This window comes from Leucopleurus acutus (genome assembly GCF_964270905.1).
Source record: "Leucopleurus acutus genome assembly, chromosome: 20".
Classification (NCBI taxonomy): Eukaryota; Metazoa; Chordata; class Mammalia; order Artiodactyla; family Delphinidae; genus Leucopleurus; species Leucopleurus acutus.
Window position 1 is genome coordinate 12,951,522 of NC_139162.1, and position 21,433 is coordinate 12,972,954.

Here is a 21,433-nt window from a genome sequence, read left to right on the forward strand (position 1 = left end):
TGGATCATATGGTAGTTCTACTTTTAACTTTTTGAGAAACCTCCGTACTGATTTCCATAATGACTGCACCATTTTCCCTCCAACAGTGTGCAAGGGTTTCAGTTTCTCTACATCCTCACCAACACTTGTTGTCTTCTTCTTTTTTACAATAGCCATCTTGATAGGTGTGAGATGATATTTCATTGTGGTTTTGATTTGCATTTCCCTAATGATTAGTAACGTTGAGCATTTTTTCACATGCAAGTGGGCCATTTGTAAGTCTTCTTTGGAGAAATGTCTGTTCAAGTCCTTAGCCCATTTTTTTTCATCAGGTTATTCATTTTTTTATCATTGAGTTGTAGGAGTTCTTTATATATTTTGGAGATTAACCCCTTATCAAATATATGGTTTGAAAATATTTTCTACCATTCCATAGGTTGCTTTTCCACTCTTGTTTCTTTTTCTGTGTAGAAGCTTTTTAGTTTAATATAATTTTACTTATTTTTGTTACCTGTGCTCTTGGTGTTGTATCCATGAAATCATTGCTGGGGTTAATGTCACAAAGCTTTTCCCCTATGTCTTCTTCTAGAAGTTTTACAGTTTCAGGTGTCATGTGTAAGTCTTTAATCCATTTTGAGTTGGTTTTTGTGAGTGATATAAAATAAGGGTTCAATTTAATTTTTTGGCATGTGGATATGGTTTTCCCAGCACTATTTGTTGAACAGACTATCCTTGTCCCATTGTGTATTCTTGGCACCCTTGTCAAAGATCAGTTGATCGTATATATGTGGATTTATTTCTGGGTTCTCTATTCTGTTCCATTGGTCTATATGTCAGCTGTTATGCCAGTACCATAATGTTTTGATTACTGTAGCTTTGTAATATATTTTGAAATAAGAAAGTGTGATTCTTCCAGTTTCGTTCTTCTTTCTCAAGAATGATTTGGGGGCTTCCCTGGTGGCACAGTGGTTAAGAATCTGCCTGCCAATGCAGGGGACACCACAGGTTCATGCCCAGGAAGATCCCATGTGCCACAGAGCAACTAAGCGCGTGCACCACAACTGCTGAGCCTGCACTCTAGAGCCCACGAGCCACAACTACTGAATCCCATGCGCCTAGAGCCCATGCTCTGCAAAAAGAGAAGCCACTGCAATGAGAAGCCAGTGCACCACAATGAAGAGTAGCCCCCACTCACCACAACTAGAGAAAGCCTGCATGCAGCAATGAAGACCCAATGCAGCCAAAAATAAATAAATTTAAAAAAGAATGATTTGGCTATTTATGATCTTTTGTGTTTCCATATTAATTTAATTTAATTTAATTTAATTTAATGCTGCATGAGGGATCTTAGTTCCCCAACCAGGGATTGAACCTGCACCTCTTGCAGTGGAAGCATGGAGTCTTAACCATTGGACCACCAGGGAAGTCCCTCCATATTAATTTTAGAATTGTTTTTCTATTTCTCTATAAAGTGACATTGGGAGTTTGATAGGGATTGCATTGAATCTGTAGACTGCATTGGGTAGATGCTCATTTTAACAATATTAAGTTTTCCAATCCATGAACACTGGTCTTTAGATTTATTTGTATATTGTTTCATTTCCTTCATCAGTGTTTTGTAGTTTTCAGTGTACAAGTCTTTTACCTCCCTAGTTGATTTATTATTCCTAAGTATTTTATTCTTTTTGGTGCTATTGAAAATGGCATTGTTTTCCTAATTTCCTTTTCAGATAATTTGTTGTTAGTGTATAGAAACACAACTGATTTTTTACGTTGATTTTGTATCCTGCAACTTCACTGAATTCATTTATTAGTTCTAACAGTTTTGTGGGCTTTTTAAATGGCGTCTTTAGAGTTTTCTATAGATAAGACCATGTAATCTGCAAACAGGTACAACTTTACTTCTTTCTTTCCTATTTTGATGTCTTTTCTTTCTTTTTCTTGCCTAATTGCTCTGGCTAGGACTTCTATTATTATATTGAATAGAACTGGTGAGAGTCAACATCCTTGCCTTGTTCCTGATCTTGGAGGAAAACATTCAGTTTTTCACCACTGAGAATGATGTTAGCTGTGAGCTTGTAATATATGGCCTTAGTGATGTTGAGATAATTTCCTCCTATTTCTAATTTGTTGAGAGTCTTTAATCATTAAAGAGTTTTGAATTTTGTGAAATACTTTTTCTGCACCTATTGAGATGATCGTATGTTTTTATCCTTTATTCTGTTACTGTGGTGTATCACATTAATTGATTTTCATATGTTGAACCATTCTTGCATCCTAGGAATAAATCCCACTTGGTCATGGTGTATGATCCTTTTAATGTGTTGTTGGATTTGGTTTGCTAGTATTTTGTTGAGGATTGTTGTATCTATATTCAGCAGGAGTATTGGCCTGTACTTTTCTTATATCTTTGTCTGGCTTTGGTATCAGGGTAATGCTGAGCTTATAAAATGAGCTTCGAAGTGTTCTCTCCTCTTTAATTTTTTGCAAGAGTTTAACAAGGATTGGTACTAATTCATTTTTAAATGTTTCGTACAATTCACTAGTGAAACCATCTGGCCCTGGGCTTTTCTTTGTTGGGAGGTTTTTGATTACTGATTCAGTCTCCATTACTAATTATAGGTCTGTTCAGACTTTCTATTTCTTCATGATAGTTTGTTGGCATATAATTGTTCATCACAATCTCTCTCTCTCTCTCTCTCTCTCTTTTTTTTTTTTTTTTTTTTGCTCATGCTGCAGGGCTTTGTGGGATAATAGTTCCCCAACCAGGGATCAAACCTGGGCCCCTGGCACTGAAGACCTGGAATCCCAATCCCTGGACCTCCAGGGAATTACAGTCACTTTTGATCCTTTTTATTTCTGTGACATCAGTTGTAATGTCTTTTATTTGTGACTCTTTTTATTTGAATTTTCTCTCTTTTTTTCTCAGTGAAGCTAAGGGTTTGTAGAGTTTATCTTTAAAAAAATAAACTGTTTCACTGATTTTTTTCTATTATTTTTCTGTTTTCTATTTCATTTATTTCTGCTCTAATATTTATTTCCTTCCTTCTGTTAACCTTGGGCTTAGTTTGTTCTTCTTTTTCTAGTTCCTTGAAGTGTAAAGTTTGGTTGTTTCTTTGAGACCTTTTTTATGTAGGTAGTTATTGCTGTGAACGTCCCTCTCAGTACTGCTTTTGTTGCATCCCCTAAGTTTTGGTATGTTGTGTTTCAGTTGTTTCAAGGTACTTTCTAATTTTCTTTTGATTTCTTTTTTGACAGGATAGTTGCTCAAGAGTTGTTTAATTTCCACATATTTATGAATTTTCCAGTTTTCCTTCTGCTATTGATTTCTAGTTTCATTCCACTGTGGTCAGAAAAAATACTTGGTATGATTTCAATCTTCTTCAATTTGTTAAGACTTCTTGTGACCTAACTTCTGATCTATCCAGAGCAGAAGCTACCTCTTGCTCCAGACCTCCCCATGGAATCTGGCTGAAGCTAGTCTGCACTGAGACCGCATCCTTGCTTAGCTATTTTCTCCCCCTGCCCTATCCTGCCCTCTATCCTGAGAGCCTTCCTTCAATAAATCGCAATGTACCTGATTCTCTTTTTTTGGACTCTGCTACTAGGGAACCTGAGCTAAGAAGAAAACTGATGATGCAGTAGGTGGAGAAAATAGCAGGAGAATATAAATGAATAAACACCCCAGACGTCCTCTACCCAGGTCTTCCCTATCCAAAAAGTCTTCTCATACAATCCAATTCTGTCCTTTTAGAGGAAACAGCCTGATGAGTTAATGAATGTCATTCCTCAGACTTTCTAGCCGCGGACACAGCTAACTGTAATAAAACATGACTTGCACCAAAAGAGAAAGCTCTGCAGTGACCTTAGAGGAGGAAGTTGATTTCTGCCGAACCCCCCACCCCAGCTTAAGTGTGTCTCTTCCTTCACTCCCTTCCCCCAACCCCAATATTTTCAAGCACCGAGAAGCAGACACAAGCACCTTCTCTCTAGCTCTGTTTTTTGCTCATCTAATCTTTCCCATACCGTGTCCTGGTTATAATAGTTTCCTGGGACCTTATTCTTTTCTGAATCTACGGCCCCAAGCAGAGGGCCTGGCCCCAGGAGTACTCTGTAAATAATTACTGAGAAATTTGGGGAAGGTGGGGGAGTGTGGAAAGGGCAAGGGGAGAATACCAGGAGGAAGGAAGGATCCTTCGCTCTGAGCCAGATGGAAAGAGGTTCTAGGGAACCAATGCACCCTGAGCCTGGGGTTTGGCTACAAGAGCCCTGTGAAAGCTCCGAGAAGGCGGGCCAGACTTCCCTGTCCGACACCCAGTCCTTTAGCCGGCTCAGGGCAAAAACAGCCGCCGATAAAGCTGATTGGCGGACACGTGGAGGGGCCGGGCTCAGGGGCCGTGAGCCGAACGTCGCTTGACTTCGAAGGGACACATCCGGCCGGTGGCAGCCGGCGTCGGGTGAGTCCCGCTCCGCCAGCGGAGCGCAGGGCGCGCGGCACGGGCACCGAGGGCAGGAGTCGCGGGGACTCGGCACTTCCCCCGGGGTCTCGCGTTCGCAGACTTCTCGCCCGGGAGGAAGGCAGTCGTCCGAGAAGAGAAGCCGAGGTGTCGGCCTGGAACTGTGCACAGGACCGACTGGACGCCCTCAGGAGGGACGAGGGTGAGTCTGGCAGTCGTCCCGGGGCGCGCGCGGTCCCCGGAGGCGGCGGGGCTGAAGGGCGCAACTAGATTCCTGGGCAGTGAGGGGAGAGCCGCAGTGGGAGGTGGGGGTGACCCACGGTCCCATTTCCTGGAACTCAGGACCGAGTTGGTTTTCTTTCCTCGGCTCTGAGGGTGGAGCCGCCCGCTCGTGTCTCCGACTGCTTCCAGCTAAAGAAGGCGCGGCAAAGGGGTGGGCTCCGGGTGGAGGTCGTTGTGGAAGGGCCTCGGGAACCCAGCTCAGAAGAATTGGCCAAGCAGCCCCAGACAGACAACTCCAGACAGTGGGACATTGCCAAGGGAGATGATTCCAGATCTTGATGATTAATGCCCTCTTCCTTTTCTGGGGGCCCATTTTAGACACAAGGAGAGTAACCTTATGTAAAATGTCTCATCAGGAAAGGTTGCTTGGTGGCATTTTTCGGAGGGGAGGAGGAAATGGCATTAGAGTTCTCAATGGATTTATATTGTTACTACCGTTTTAAGATTTTTCACTTTTAAAATTAGTGACTTTTACCCCTCATTGTTTTTCTGCAAGTAACATATCCTTATCAAGGTTGTTAGCAGTTTTACATATTACAAATAGCACCTCAATGCACATCCTTAGTATCCAACTATCTGTACACATATGAGCTTTTCCACAGCATAAGTTCCTAGAAATTCACATTGTTGAGTCAAAGTATATATGTATTTATATTCCCTTTCATCCTTTTGGTATCTTTATCATATACTTAATAAGCCCTAAACAACTTTAGTAATTAGAATTTTAATATCTTATAGGTAAGTCCCTTTTTATTACAAAAATCCTTGTTATCGCTACTAATTTCCTCTTTCAAATGAACTTGAGGATCATTTACTTTCAGTACCAAAACGTGCCATTGCGAGTTTTATTGGAGCTGCATTAAATTGGATTTACCTTTGGAAAGGATTGCCAGGTTTGTCATTTTTAATCTTCCCAGCTAGAAAAATAACAGTTCTTTCCATTTCATTTTTTGGCTTTTATTGTGGCCATGCCTGGAGGCACTCGAGATCTTAGTCCCCCAACCAGGGATGGAACCCGAGCTCCTTGCAGTGGAAGCACGGAGTCTTAACCGCTTCTCTGCCAGGGAAGTCCCTCTCCATTTCTTGAAGCTTTGTTTTCTGTGGTTTTCCTCATACCACATTATCACTTTTCCTGCGAAATGTATTGTTTTAAATTGTTGCTTTGATGAGTGGGATATTTTTTCCCATTATCTTTTGATTAGTTGTTTCTGAGATATGGCTTTTTTGATGAGGCTGACAATAAGATAACTGAAGCTTGGAGCTATGAAGCTGAAATCCTCAAGGTTCCTTGAGCAACATTTTCACATCTGCCTTTGTCTCCGGTGGACCAGAGAAAGGTATATAGTTCATTGCCCTCAGGAGTCCCAAGAAATGGCCTTGAAGCTCTCTGCTTAGCAACTGCGAATAGCTGGGCAGCCTGAGACCCATTGAGTCTTTTTAGGCATGCCCTAATACCTGTTACTTCTCTTGTTAGATCAGTATAACTCTAAGGCAACAACAAAAATGTATCAATTAGTTGCTTATTTGCTTTGGCTTCTGCTAGTTTCTTACTCATGCTTTTAAACCAGATTTGGACTCCAGACCAATTACCTTCTTGGAATAGAACTGTTGAGATTAACTTTGTTTAAAAGTACTTTAGAGGGACTTCCCTGTCGGTCCTTGGGTTAAGACTCCGCACTCCCACTGCGGGGGAACTAAGATCTTGCCTGCCAAAATAAAAGTCCTTTGGCAACCGTTTCTGTGGACTTGTACTTATTTAAATGCAACCTTTCCCTACCTCAGGATCTTCACCTATACAATGCAGATAACCACAGTGAGCTTGTGGTTCCAAAGCATTTAGCGTGTAGTAATCATCGCTATTATCACCATTCATTACTGAACACAGTTGCCTTTGGTTGCAAGTACAGCAAACACGATTCAAAGGAGCTTAAACAATAAGGAAGATTATTGGTTCATGAAACCTGTAATTGAGGAATGGGGTAGACTTCAGGGTCAGTTCAAACCACCAGTGGCTCAATGTTGTCACTGAGGACTCATTCTTTTCTTTCCGTTCTGCCATCTGTAGGTTAGCCTCATTCCACAGCTTTAGAATCAGGGCTCCATGCTTTCTCACTCATATTCAGAGAGAGATTGAGAGTTAGAAGCTGACTTCCTGGGCTGGCTTAGGGGAGCCAGGACGTTCCCCAGCAAACGTACCCCTCAAAGTAGCCCAGGTGCCCAGTTTTGAACCAATCACTGTGATAAGCTACTAGGAATTGTCTGATGGCTTAGATCAACGTTTCTCAACCCCTGCACTATTGACATTTTGGGCTGGATCATTCTTCGTTGGCGGGGGAGGGGGGGCGGTGGGAGGCATCCTATGCATCGTAGCACCTTGACCTCTACCTGCTAAATGTCAATAACACCCATCCCCTAGCCGTGGCAACCAAAAATGTCTCCAGACGTTGCCAAAAGTCCCAGCAGGGAGTGGGGGGTGTGTCACCTTCAAAGTTTAGAACCTTCAGTTTAGAACCACTGGCTTAGATACAAGTCTCACCCTTAGAACCAGGGGTGGGGCCTTAGAACCTTCAGTCATCTTCAGTTTAGAACCACTGGCTTAGATACAAGTCTCACCCTTAGAACCAGGGGTGGGGCCAGCTCCCCACAAACTGATTGCTGAATGGAGGAGGAGCAGATAGTCACAGAAAATTTGGGCAACAATAGGAAGTAGAGAAATGGATGCTGTGTAGGCAACACAGATGTCTACCTCAACTCCTCTGGGCCTGAAAAATCTCTTAGTCTTTAGTGCAAAGGCCTCCGAGGGGTCAGCGCTTACAACATGAAGGCTTATTGATGCATCGGCCAATGGGGAGGCTGGAACAAATTTACAGAGTGCTAAAAACACAGTAGAGAGGGATGGAGGTGAGGACCGGGGAGGCAGGGCTGCTCAAGCACTGGGAAAAGAGACAGAAAAGAAAATTTGAGAGTGCAGAAGCCAACTTCTATTACAGTCCTGAATATCCTGAGCTGGCTGTGGCCAAGGTAGTAAACTGAGGCTTCATGGGCAATATCCAGTTGACAAACATATTTTATTTGACCAACACAGTGTTGGACTGCACAGTTTTTAAAACATTTTTTGACTTGGTTGCAATATTTTAAATTGAGAGATTTAATATAAAAATCCAAATTTCTGATTGCTCTTTAAAAACTAGAAGATCTTCCACCACTGGGCCCTTTATCCTTGAAGAGTTGGTGACTTACTAGGTAATCCTTGCCTTATTTGGAAAGGGCCTGAGCTTTTCAACCTACTATCCTATAGTCACCCCTATACTTTGGCAGGATATATTTGTTAGAATAGGCTAAATTTATTTAATAAATAGACCCCAAAATATAATGGTTCAAATGAAATAGAAATTTAGTCCATGGCAGATATTCCAGGTTTATGAGCAGCTCTCCTCCAAGTGATGATTCCGGGATCCAGGATTCTCCCTTCTTGGGCTCTACCACACCTAGGGCTACATCATCCTGTGTAACCAGCTGACTGTGAAGGAGACAAACCTGACTCAGCCCAAAGTAACACTTATATTACTCACACCCCATTGGTGAGAACTAGTCACATGGCCACATTAAGGTGCAAGGAAGGCTGGGAGATGTAGTCCTAGCTGCGCCAACACTTTCCAGCTAAAACTGGAAGATTTTGGTGGACAGCAAGCCATCTCTACCTTACGTGAAATTGATGGGGAGACCTCTACAGCCATTTAAATCACAGACACCCTTAGCCCAGTAGTAAATATGCAGGAGATTCCTGGGACTTAAACAAATTCCATCTGTTTCTTCCAGATATGGATCAATTGAGGCAGATCATCTCCTTAGTCCAGCTTATCTACAACCAGTGTGAAGAGATGAAATACTGCCAGAAACAGTGCTGGCATCTAAGAGGCCATGTCCATGGCCTGCTGCAGCAAGGCCATGGAGAGAGGAACCTGCCCACCGAGATAACCACTGCCCTGAAACGTTTCCAGGCTGCCCTAGAGGAAGCTAAGGAGCAGATAGATAAGTTCAGCAATAAACCCAGAAGTTTCTAACAGCAGGGCATGACAGAATACTCTTCAGTGGAGTGAACAAGAGGCTGAGAGATGTCTGGGAGGAGTTCTCACTGCTGCTTCAGGTGGATCAACGGATGCATATTTCAAGCATCAGCCCAGGAGCATTCTGGCAACAGGAAGATCAATAGGATGCAGAGGAAGACAGGAAGGTTATCCAAGGACTGAGAAGTGGTAAGGAGTTTTTTTAGATGGGGGGACTCCAAATGGGGGTATATTAGTCTCATTTTGGTTTACCAAAAAACCAGGAAGGCTGAAGAGGTTTTAGCAGGTATCTATTCATGTAACTCAGAACTCCGGACATCCCTGGGTACAGACATGGTGGGGGCTGGTGAGATTTGAGTGTGCCACCAGTGGCGGGGTGGGGGTGATACTGATGAGTCGTGTTTCCCTTTCCATTCTCTTTGATGTCAATCCTCCCAGCCTTAGTTTTTCCAGGATGTTCCATTAATATGTAAATTATCCAGGAGGAAAAATTCACTAATTATCTAAACAAACAGGAATTGAGTACCGTGTGCCAGGCACTGTTCTAAGTGCCGGAGATTCAACACAGAGCAAAATACACAAGATCATTGCCTTCACGGAACATAAAGTCTGCAGATAGAGGGCTAAGTAAATTATTTTATCTAAAGGCAATAAAAATCATACACATGATAGTGAGATGGAAAGTGACAGTGGGTGCAGCGAGAGTGGTCAGGGTGACATTTGAATGGACACCTTGAATAATCAAAAGGAGTGAGTCATGTGAAGTTGAGGGAGAGGTGCATGGCCGGGAAGACAATGAATGCAAAAGCCCTGAGGTGGGAATAAATATGGCCTGTGCAAGGAACAGCCGGAAGCCAGGATGGCTTTAGTGTGGTAGGTGGAGAGATACCAGATGAAAGTGGGGAGGTAGGCCAGAAGATACAGGAGCAGGGTCATGCAGGTCCTGGTAGGCCTGATAAGAATTTTAGATTTGGGCTTCCCTGGTGGCGCAGTGGTTGAGAGTCCGCCTGCCGATGCAGGGGACGCGGGTTCGTGCCCTGGTCTGGGAAGATCCCACATGCCGCGGAGCGGCTGGGCCCGTGAGCCATGGCCGCTGAGCCTGCGCGTCCGGAGCCTGTGATCCGCAACGGGAGAGGCCACAACAGTGAGAGGCCCACGTACAGCAAAAAATAAAAAATAAATTAATTAATTAATTAAATAAAAAAGGACACTTTCTATTACTACCATAACTTGAAGACAAGAATCACTTATCACAAATAGGTGACCACAAATAAAACCAAAACAATGTTATTAAATTCTGGCTGCATGATGCCTCCTGCCCAAAGGCCTGCAATTCAGACCGGCATTCTCTTTGTGCAGAGGAGATGTCAGCAGATTTAGGGAGGTATTAAAGACATCCAACACCAAACTGAGACTTTCTTCTTGGCGTAATCGGAAAGACTGGAATTAAAAGAAGAATAATTTTCTTACTATGTCATCTTGCATACCACTTATCCATACTTTTGGAAATACTGCCTTAGATCTTTCTTGGAAGTCATAAAGTTTATTCCTTCTCAACTCCCTACACTAGTGAGTTTTATGAGAAGTAATTTTGGACTGTAGGAGACACTGTTAGTGCCTATCCAGATGGCCTCTGATCCTTTTTACCTGCTCTGCACACTCATCCCCCACTCAGCATACTTTGCTGCTAACAGCTCATGGCCGCCATCTGCAGAGGAATATCCATGGGCGCTGGAGCCCCTTGGCCCTGAGAGGTGAAAGTGCCCGGGAGCTTTATAGCCACCTGTCCCTGTCCCTGTTCCTCTCCCCCCAACCCCACCCAGTCCACAGTCATTGAACAACAGGTGTGAGTACAAAAGTCCAGCTCCTTTGCGTCGTGCAGAACAAACCCTGAGGGGTAGTTATCCTCTAGAGGTCCCCTTGGGGTCAGGCTGAGCCTGGAACTTCACCTGAAGTCACACCCTTGCTTGATTTCTTCTCCTTCTCTGTCCTGCTTCCTCTACTCCCTCACCTGGTTTCTCCTGGGAATACCTTCTTAATCAATCACTTGTACCCAAATCCGTGGCTCATGATCTGCTTCTGGGAGAGCCCAACCTAAGGCCAACTCTGTGATAACACCCCAAACTGGGAGGCAGGGGCTCCATTAATCCAAAACACTTAACACTTACTAAGTTGGTGGGAACCCCAGCTTCACATTCTGTTTCAACCAGAAGGGTCCTAGGTATGGTCCAACCATCCCGCCATGCCTCTGAGCCCTTTGCTTTGCTCAGTGCTTCCCAGGCAGAGCACCACAGAGGCGTACAGCTCACAATTGTCACATCTCACCTCTGCATCCCGGTTTTCCCACCTACCCGTGGATGGCAAAGTCTGTGCAAAGGTCACTAATGTTCCCTGCCTTTGGTCGTGTCAGGAAACACCTGCAGAACTCCACAGAAACATCAGCAGCACGAGCTTCCTGGTGACTAAAGACTGCAACGTGAAGGTGAGTATGGCCTTCCAGGGCCCCTCTGAGTTCGACCTGTGTGACTGTTTGGTGCTAGGAGAGGGACGCACGTTTCCCAGGGGCCTGTGCTTGCTCGTTTCTCTGCCTTCAACTGAGTTCAACTCTTCCCCTGCCTGGACGGCTTCCCGTGTGCCCACCACAGGACAGACTCAGCCCTGCCTGCTCTTCTGATGCCCGTCGTCCACCACTGCCCAGGCACTCAGCAGGGATGGGCTAAGAGCCATTTCCCCTTAGGTGCCTCGACACCACTTCTGTGTCCCTGCAACACCCATGAGGGGATCTTCTTAAGCCCAGGTAGGCATTCAGACTCACAGGCCAGCCATAGCCCACACTTGGCACCTGGAGGCAATTAGAAGGGTATCACGCAACACAGCTTGCCAGCAGGGCAGCATCAAATCCTTCTCTCCAGCCAGAGACGCCACACCTGTCCCCACAATCCTCCAGGAGATATTCTCCTCATCCTAGGTGTGACAGAAAGAGGCTCCCCTCGGGTGGGTGCGGGGCCATCCAGGCTTAGAAGCCTCATGACTCACAGGAGTCAATATTCTTTCTTTTTTTTAGATTATTTATTTATTTATTTATTTTCTTTACTTTTTTGGGTGCATCGGGTCTTAGTTGCGGCACATGGGCTCTTCGTTGAGGCATGCAGGATCATTTGCTGTGGCACGTGGGCTCTTCCTTGTGGCACATAGGCTTCTCTAGTTGCGGTGTGTGGGCTGTCTAGTTGTGACACATGGGCTTTCTAGTTGAGGTGCAAAGGCTCAGTAGTTGTGGTGTGCCAGCTTAGTTACCCCAGGGCATGTGGGATCTTAGTTCCCTGACCAGGGATTGAACCCGTGTCCCCTGCATTGGAAGGCGGATTCTTTACCACTGGACCACCAGGGAAGTCCCCCAGTAGCTCTTTATAGTCCCCATCCCCCCGACCTCTTGTCCATAAACAACTTGCTAATCACCCATCATTTTAAAATCAGCAGCAATATTACTTAGGAGCATAGGTAACAGTCAGCGTTTGTCAGTTTCCCAGGGGAATAGAGCTAAAAGGTCCACTGAAATTCAGATTCTCCTATGGAAGAGAAAAGGGTTCTGTTAACTCGATGTCCACAGTTCCCAAGTGCTAAAAGAATATTTTCTCTGTCATCCACAGATAGCTTTCGCTGAATAACAGAAGACGGGTCTTTTCTGCCTTTCAGATGTCTTTCCCCGTAGCTGGTGTAATATAAGTGTTCACAAAGCACAGACCTTCTCACACCTGACTGTAACATGTGCTATTCAGCCTTTCACCCCTGGTGGCTAGCGTGGAGCCAGATGTCAGAGGATGTCAGTGCTCACTGAACATGTGAATGAAAGGAGGAGGAGCCACCTAAGTGTCTAATCCTTTTTCGGACCTTGCCCCTACTTTTGGATCCCTGGCTGCGTTTAGGGCTGGCAGCCCTCTGCACACGGATGGTGCTGATGACAGATGTGCATGGACCAAGGAGAACGCACACTCCCATGACTTGTGCTGTGGCTTCTTTAAGAGCATGGCATTGACCGTGCAGGGTCAGTGGGGTAACAGGCTGCCTATAGGTTCAGATACAACAGAGAGGATACCCCTGTGTTGTTTTTTTGTGTGTTTTTTTGGTCTGCTTCCGAGAGAAAATGAGCCATCGGTGACTCCAGGCACCCCGTCCACACTCACTCAGTGGAGCTGAGTCGTCAACTGAGAAAGCCCTGTATCTAATGTAGTAACACTAGAACAACAACATACCAAGTCTTACAGGTGCTTTATAACCATCGCCTCAAGTAATCCTCATGCCTCATTTTATAGAGAAGAAACCTCTTTGTGTTTCTCTTGGTCGTTACACCATAATAAATTGAACCCAGGATGCCAGCCAGGAGAGTAGCCACAGAGCCAGAAGACACCACTGGAAATACATCCCAAAGGAAAAAAACCATCCCCTGAAAATCATGTGTAGCACCAACCCCTTCCCTCTATCCCCCACCCGAGATGGTGCTGTTTCTTTCTGTCTCTGAGTCATTATCTAGCTTGCAGGATTTGAGTTGAGAAAACACAGCGTTCCATCAGCTGACCAACTAAAGGAAAAGAAGCAGAGAGAGTCAATTCTGCCGCATACATCTCACCTCAGAGACTGGAAAATGTGTATAATAAATATGACATAAAAGCTGAAATATACAGGTATGTTTATGTTCTCGTGCAGATTCTAACTCAGATGAACGGGACAAGAAAGTCCAAGTCAAATGCCATTAGGGAGGAGCACCTTAACTCTGTTGAATAGATTTGGGTGGTAATCAGAAAATTCACCGTGAGGACTTCCCTGGTGGTCCAGTGGTTAGGACACTGCGCTTTCACTGCCGTGGCCCAGGTTCAATCCCTGATTGGGGAACTGAGATCCCACAAGCTGCTCAGCACAGCCAAAAAGAAAATCCACTGTGTTTTCTGGAAATGGCTAGAGGGGCATGGGAAAAGGGAAACTTGTTACGGTTGTTCAGTTTCTTGGTTCTCTTTTAGATTTGGAATCGTCCTCTGGGAAATTGCCACTGGGAAAAGCCCATTTGAAGGTAACCAGTGTGAAAGTTGGCTCAGATGGTGCTGGGATTGGGTCGCCTTCCAAGAGACTAGAAATTCCCATCAGTGCTGTCCTGGACGCTTTGTTCTTCAGTGTGGGCATTGCCTGCGCTTGTCATTGGGGTCATTGGAAGCTCCTGTTTCTTCAGTTCTCAAAGTCCCTGGTTCCATTGCCAGCCATCAGCATCCAGAGAGAGGTGTGTGTGCCAGAGCAATTTTTAAGCCTCCCATCCTATCATTTCCATGCCAGGCTGTGATTCCAAGAAGATCTACCAGCTGGTGGCTGTGGACCGGCACCAGGAGCCAGTGGATAAAGATTGCCCTTCACAGTTGCAGGAGATCATTGATGATTGCTGTGCATATGAGCCCTCCAGGAGGCCCTGTGTTAAAGGTAGGGCTTTTTCTGGTCTAAAGAGCATGGGCCACATGTGTTACTTAACATTTGTGAAAGATTTTCCTTATGTATCACAACCAGGGGTTGTTTTGCCCTTCGGGGGACATTTGGCAATGTCTAAAGACATTTTTGGCTGTCACAACTCAGGGGAGGTGGGGTGGGGTGGACATGCCATTGGCATCTAGTGGATAGAAGCTTCTCAACATCCTACAAGGCACAGGACAGCCGCCTACAACCAAGATTATCCGGCCCAGATATCAATAGCACAGGAGTTCAGAAACCCAGCCCTAAGGGCATTGTTTAGTCTAAAGTTGGGTTGCGAAGGCAGATTACTGCAGCCTATATTCTTTCTCTCCCTTCCTTCTCTTTTCTCAACATCCTGGGGGTAATTTCCTCTACTCAGACTTTTTTTTTTTGCGGCACGCAGGCCTCTCACTGTTGTGGCCTCTCCCGTTGCGGAGCACAGGCTCCGGACGCGAAGGCTCAGCGGCCATGGCTCACGGGCCCAGCCGCTCCACGGCATGTGGGATCTTCCCAGACCGGGGCACGAACCCACGTCCCCTGCATCGGCAGGCAGACTCTCAACCACTGTGCCACCAGGGAAGCCCTCTACTCAGACTTTTATTTCACCAGGTTATCAGCTGCTCCTCCGTTTCTTTACACCATCTCCCTCCCTGGGAATGTCTCCCTCTCCCACTCTAGATCCAAATTTCTCAGACTTTCCACGAAGCTCCAGACACAAGAGAACATGATTCACAGGCAGTAGCCCCGGATTGGGGAAGTGTTTCCACTGAAGTTGCTACAGAGTTCAAAGATACAAAATAATGTTTTTCTTATCTTTATTGTGATATGTATCACAGGACAGTAGTGTATAAAATATATATGTGCAATTTTTTTTAAGTCAGAGGAAAAGAACATCACATATCCACCCCTGGTTAAAGACTAGAACATTGCTACAAACTCAGAAACCACGTATGAGTCCCTTGCTTTCACATTCCTCTCCTGGAGTAGGACAGTGGCTACTCCAATATTTGTTGACCAAATGAACTAGAAAATGAATGAATGAAGGTACTGCTAATGGTAGAGGGAAATTCATGGCTTTCCCCAGAGCCTGGGGATGAGGCTTACCACAAGTGTAAACTTTCTTTGGCATATTTTAACCTTGACAGTTCTTTCAAATTTTTCATTTAAATTATACGTTCAGGTCCATAAAAGTAGTTACTATCATGTAGTTTAGGGGAACCCATTAGTTATGTCTTTTGGTGGAGAAAAAAAAAAGACATCCATCTAAACAACTCTTCTATGAAGTGGCGCTTAGTGCATTTTTTTTTTCAGTCTTTTTACAAATGGGCCAACGGGGGGTTGGTGTTTAAGTAATCACCCATAAAGTTGTAAATGGGAATTTCACCCCTAAAATGAAATACAGCCAATACCTTTCTCCTCTAACTATATAAAACTTTTGGAAGTTGGAGACAAGACTATAACCTTCTGGCTTGTGTGTTTATTCTTTCTCTTCTAATTAGTAAACATGGCCATTAGGTGGATCATGAATGAATATACTCTCAGAACCTTTTAGAAACATTCTGTATATTTTTCACTAAGTAGCCCTCTGTGTTGTCCAGATTTTTTTGCCATGTGATATTACCTATTAATTTTTTTTTAATTTTCAAAGAATCAGTGTTTGATGATGTGCCTATGTATTCATTGACAACGAAAGCAATTCAAGATATATTTTGAGATTAAAACACAATTCCATCTATACCTAAATATACACATTTAGATAGATGACGATTTTAAACAAAGTAACTAATGACTTCTCTGGAGACAATTTTTCTTTTTTGCTTCTATGTATTGTCTAAATTTTCTGCATTGGACATGCAGTTACTTATATAACAGTGAGAATCACTCAAAATGTTTTTCATTCTATGCCATAATATATGTATTTGTTTACAAAATAACATTCCTTTTCTTCATATTAACCTTGCTATAGCTCAGTAGAAGCTCCCTTAGGGGCAGGAAAAGGAAAAAAAAAAACTACAAATGCTAATGTTCACTTTAGTGACAGGTTTGGAGGAGGAGAATATTGAAAAGTCAATTATTTGGATAATCCAAGGCTTTCAGTTGTTTACACTCTCCTCTGCTACTAGTTCCACTCAGAATTGGAAGCTGAGCAAATGAAATTCGGCAGTGTGCAGTCTGTGCCTGCGGTTTAGATTTTTAGGTCTTCCTCCTAAAGGTGAGATTTCGTCTTTCAGGGAAATGCTTGAAAAATGTTTGCTGTCAAGTGATGTGACGGTAGTTTAGTAGCAGGCAGTTTGTTGCAATGGTTTGGGATTGAAGAGACCGCGTAGGTAAGTTCTTTTGCATGAGCTCTTCAACCCACTGGAGGATATACAATATATGAACAGGATTGTCCCACTCCTCTTTACCGGCTCCGGGATACTGCGGGCAACATTTTGAAATTATTGGATTAGCTACCAGCCTTTGGATAAAGACATCTCCTTCACCAAAGACTTAGGGAGAAATAGCATGAGGCACAGTTTTAATATTTTCATCTTTCCAAAATGGACCAAGAAGTCTTTCTCTTGCCACTTCCTCTCGCCACAAAATTCAAATAAAGAGCGGTAAAACCCTTCTTCCGCTTTTCTCTTTGGGCGAGAGTTGACGGACGTAGGTTTCTACCAATTGTACGAGGCCTCCTCGAGCGTGGTCCCGCCTAGTCCGTTTACGAAGGATCAGCCAATGAGAGCACCGCTGTTTCAGCCAGTGGCGACCAAAGAAAGAAGAAGAGAGGGTATTGGCCGCCGACTGGGACTTCTGCCCAATAGGAGCAGGCCGAGGCCTCAACACAGGCTGGCGGATTGAGCTGCTCCGGAAGTGGTTGTTGGCGCCAGTCCGGCGAGAGTTCTTTGAAGGAGACTGCAGCTGCTCCGGGGGTCTCGCGAGTCTGACCGCGTCCTTTCGGTTTCAGGTGAGGTGGGCGTTTGCCTCTTCCCAGACCTTGGGCGTCTGGCTCCGGGATGACTTCCCGGGCTGGGTCCATGGGCGCCGGGCCCCGGGACGCCCCAAGATGGGCTGCGGGCCGGCCTGGAACCCGGCTGTCGAAGTTCGGCCGCTCCGGACGGCCCCAACTGTCGGGGCTGAGTCTCTAGAATCCCCGCTCTTTTGGGGTTGCTGGTGAGGGTGGGGGCGGGGAAGGCAGGAACATCGGGGATCCCGGAAGGAGCCGACTTGGCCGTGGGGCCGGAGTCACAGGTCCCGGTTTGCTCTCCAGGCAGCCGAGCCTCAGACTCAGCGTCTGCAAATAACTGCCGTTCCGTGGAGCGCCCTCTACTTGCATCACTTTCAAGTTGAACGAAAGACCTATTGTTCTGTCCAACTTTATCTCACAGCAACACTGTGACATAAACACTTTTATTATCCCCATTTTACAGAGGAGCAAGTCGAATAGGGAACCTCCTAAGGTCCCAAGGTAGGATGTGACAGAGCAGGGATTTGAACCCAGGTCGGCCCGACTCTCCGCCGGCGCCTCTTATTCTTTTAACTGGGAGCCATCATCCCGACTGTAGCGGACATTCGTTGAAATCTGAGTGACAAAGCTTGGGAAGATTACGGGAGGTCTAGAACCAGGCTGCTCACGGCCTGGGGCCGGGGGGGCGGGGGGAGGGGACGGCAGCCGACGCACCGCTGCTCAGCCCCAGGCCTGGAGGGATTTGTGTTTCCCCACGTTGATTGGGAAGCTTTGCTCCAGTATGGCGCTGGTTAGAGAACTTTCTGCCGGGATGAACATGTTCTATATCTCTCGTATCTCTGTGTCAATATCGGGTGCTAATATGTTCTTAGTTGTTGGGGGATTTTTGGTTGGTTTTGTGTTTTTAGGTGGATGGTGGGTAATTCAGTAGATATTTAGCATCTGCTCTGTACTTCTTGCTGTGTAGGATACACCGATGAATCAGGTTTGGATTCGGCTCTGGGCCTTTCACGTCTCATCAGAACTGGTTGTTCTCTAATCAGAGCTGGCATATGATGGGAAGAAATTTCACTTTTTAATATTTAACCATACTGAGAAGTGCACAGAATAATTTTTAAAAGACCCGTGCATTCACCACCCAGGTCTAACAAATCTTGGCTTTGACTTTTTGATAGAATTCTTTTTTTTTTTTCCTTAAAAAAAAAAATTCTGTATTCAAAACCTCATGTGTACCTCTGCACCCTTCCTCTCCTGAATTTGGTATTTTTCATGACTGGGCTTGTTTTATACTATCTTATATCTATAAGTCCATATAGTAGTGTGGTTTTGCATATTTTATAAGTGTCCTAAAATTGGAATTAATAATGGAGGTTGTTCTGTAACTGATAAAATTTTTGAGGAAATTTACCGTGTTGGGGTTCTTAGAAGAGAGTGTATGGTTACATCTTGACCAGAGGTTTTGCTTCACTTTCTTCTCCATTTTGAGTTCTCTCATTCTTGTACTTCAGTTAATCAAGTATTCTAGCTTGAGCTTTTAATATTATTATTTTTTAACTGTCTTTTGTTTTCTGAAAGAGTTACTCAGGTTTATCTTCCAGTCCTTCTATTAAAGCATTTATTTTGGCTGTAAATTTTCTTTTTTAAGAGCTCTTTCTTGTTTTCTGATTTGATCTTTTTTTCCTTGGCATTCTTTTAAGTTTGGATTTGTTTATTTATTTACTTACTTCTGTTTCTTGCATTGTATTCCTTGCTTTTCTCCGAGTTTCTGCTCTTTGTCTGCTTTGGTCTCTTTCTCTCATGTTGGAGGCTTTTCTTGAATGTCAGTTGTTCTTTGGCTATTTGTTCATTTTGAGGAGAGACCCCCAGAAAACTGATTGGAAGCTCTTTATGAATGACTGAACCTTACCAACCAATGGACTTTTACTGTTAGATGTATGGGCAGAGATCCAGCCATTTTCTTGAGAGTCAGAGCTGTCAGTATTTATAGATCTTTCCTCTTGAGCTGGTTTTCTCTAGGCAACAATCCTGTAATTTCCTGCCTTGAGGCATAGAGAATGTATGTAAACCAGAATATTGCGTTCTGGATTTGTGCAGCTGGGGAGAAGGGTTGGAAGTGTCTCACGCTTGTGAAAGTTTGTAGACTTTCACTTAACTCTTTGTTTTCACTGCTGGTCTTAAGTCTGTCTGGTTCAAACCTCCAGTTGTCTGCAGCATAGGGGGAGGGGTTTTTTGATTGTTTGCCTGAGGGACAGAGTAACTACTTTCACAGGCTTTCCATCTCCGTCTTTCAATGCTATCTTCTTTGGTACATGGTTTTTACAGTCCCCTCAGTGGAAATTAGCTTGCTTCTCAACAGCACACAGTCCTACCAGTTATCAGTCCGAAAAACTGATTTGTGTGTCTCATCCTCTCTTTGCCTTGTACTTGTGGATCCACTGCTTTCAGTAGTTCAGTCCTTATTTTATCGATCGATTTATTTATTTATTTATTTATCTATTTATTTATGGCTGCGTTGAGTCTTCAGTGTGCGGGCTTTTCTCTAGCTGCAGCGAGCGGGGTCTACTCTTGGTTGTGGTGTGCGCGCTTCTCATCGTGGTGGCTTCTCTTGTTGCCGAGCACAGGCTCTAGGCACGCAAGCTTCAGTAGTTGCGGCATGTGAGCCCTAGAGTGCATGGGCTTCAGTAGTTGCAGCACACAGGCTTCAGTACTTGTGGCTTGCGGCCTCTAGAGCACAGAATCAGTAGTTGTGGCACATGGGCTTATTTGCTCTGCAGCATGTGGGATCTTCCTGGACCAGGGATCGAACCTGTGTCTCCTGCGTTAGCAGGCGTATTCTTAACCACTGTGCCACCAGGGAAGTCCCTAGATCTATTTTAAAGGTTAGTGCTGTGATCACATGACTTCATGTTTTCAAAAGGCAAACAGGAAAACTGGTTATAAGTACTTATTATGGGAAAAAAAGTCGAACAAAATCATCTCTTTAAGTTTCTCAGTTTTGCCAAGAATGATCTTAAACAGAAATATTAAAGAACAGATATGATTAGATAAAACATGTCTTATATCTGATATATTTTACTAATACTTACAAATATTGTTTCTTCAGTGATGGCTCATGAAGCAATGAAATATGATCTTCAGGTGCAGTTAGATCATGGTGCTGCACAACAGCCTGCTCCTCCTGAAGTGGTCAGCGGCCAAGGGGGACCACCCCTGCTCCAGCCTTCTCATACTGAGGTGGTCAGCAGCCAGGAAGGACCACCCCTGTTTGAGCCTGCACCTGCTGCAGTGGTCAGCAGGCAAGGGGGACCAGCCCTGCTCCAGCCCCCTCCTGATGAAGTGGTCAGCAGCCAAGAGGGACTGCCCCGGCTTCAGGCTGCTCCACAGGTATCCATTGATATGACAGAGGAGCTCTCAGGAGAAGAGACTGTGGAGAACATCAATCCAGGAGTTTCAGAGGAGAGTAGGCAGGAATCTGGTGCTAACCACACTGCCCAAGTATCTTCATTGGATCCAGTGAACAGCTTCATCAGTGGGCTGCAGAGACTTCATGGCATGCTGGAATTCCTGAGACCAACTTCGGACCACAGGGTGGGGCCAGTGAGAGCTAGGAGGAGGAATTCTGCTTCACAGAGGGCAAGAGCTGGAGGGTCTCACAGGACAAACAGTGCCAGGTAAATATATGTATAAACAGTAGGATTAGTGCCAGATTGGGAATTATGAACCTTAGGCCCTGATCGTAGCCCCAGTGCTGCCAAGAATTGGCGTTGTGACTTGGCAAGTCAGGTGACCTTTCTGAACCCCTGTTACCTCATAAGTCAGATGAAAATAAAAGTGCTTGCCTTATTCACTTCACAAAGTAATGGAGGGGACAAGTTACACTGATATGTTTTGAAAACTCAGTGGTAGTTTGTTGGCAGCGGTTTCTGTAGAGGCTGGCTTTTCTTCAGATCGTTTGTCTCTTGTACATCAAAAAAATATTTAACTTGCAAGGCCACTCCACTCACCCATGTTTCATTGTTCTCCACTTAGTGGTGCAGTAGATTTTGGAAGATGGGCAGGCTGGATTTAGAGAGGCCTTGTGAAAAGTAGAGTGTGAATTAATTTAGAGCTTATCTGACTAAGTGAGAAACATTCTAGCCCTCTTCACCTGATACTGTGTTGTAGAGTTAAAAATAATTTTCTTCCATAGGTTTTGGTTTGAATTTGCCTCTTGA

General features: G+C 44.6%; 2 protein-coding genes across 3 annotated transcripts in view; both read left to right on the top strand.

The window, feature by feature from the left end:
• Positions 1-8,539: 8,539 nt before the first annotated feature.
• On the top strand, positions 8,540-17,429 carry MLKL (mixed lineage kinase domain like pseudokinase; the record flags this gene model as incomplete). Its single annotated transcript, XM_082862986.1, is given in 9 exon segments — positions 8,540-8,768; positions 8,771-8,928; positions 8,932-8,974; positions 11,056-11,267; positions 13,314-13,353; positions 13,356-13,464; positions 13,798-13,847; positions 14,105-14,400; positions 17,016-17,429. Coding segments are annotated over 9 exon segments (1,551 nt in total).
• Positions 17,120-21,433, top strand: part of RFWD3 (ring finger and WD repeat domain 3) — a 39,995-nt gene continuing 35,681 nt past the window's right edge. For both annotated transcript variants that reach the window (XM_082863221.1, XM_082863222.1), the window contains exons 1-2: positions 17,120-17,219; positions 20,323-20,890. In XM_082863221.1, coding sequence (XP_082719347.1) covers positions 20,325-20,890 — 566 coding nt within the window. In that variant the 5' untranslated portion in view covers positions 17,120-17,219; positions 20,323-20,324. The remainder of the gene's footprint in view (positions 17,220-20,322; positions 20,891-21,433) is intronic.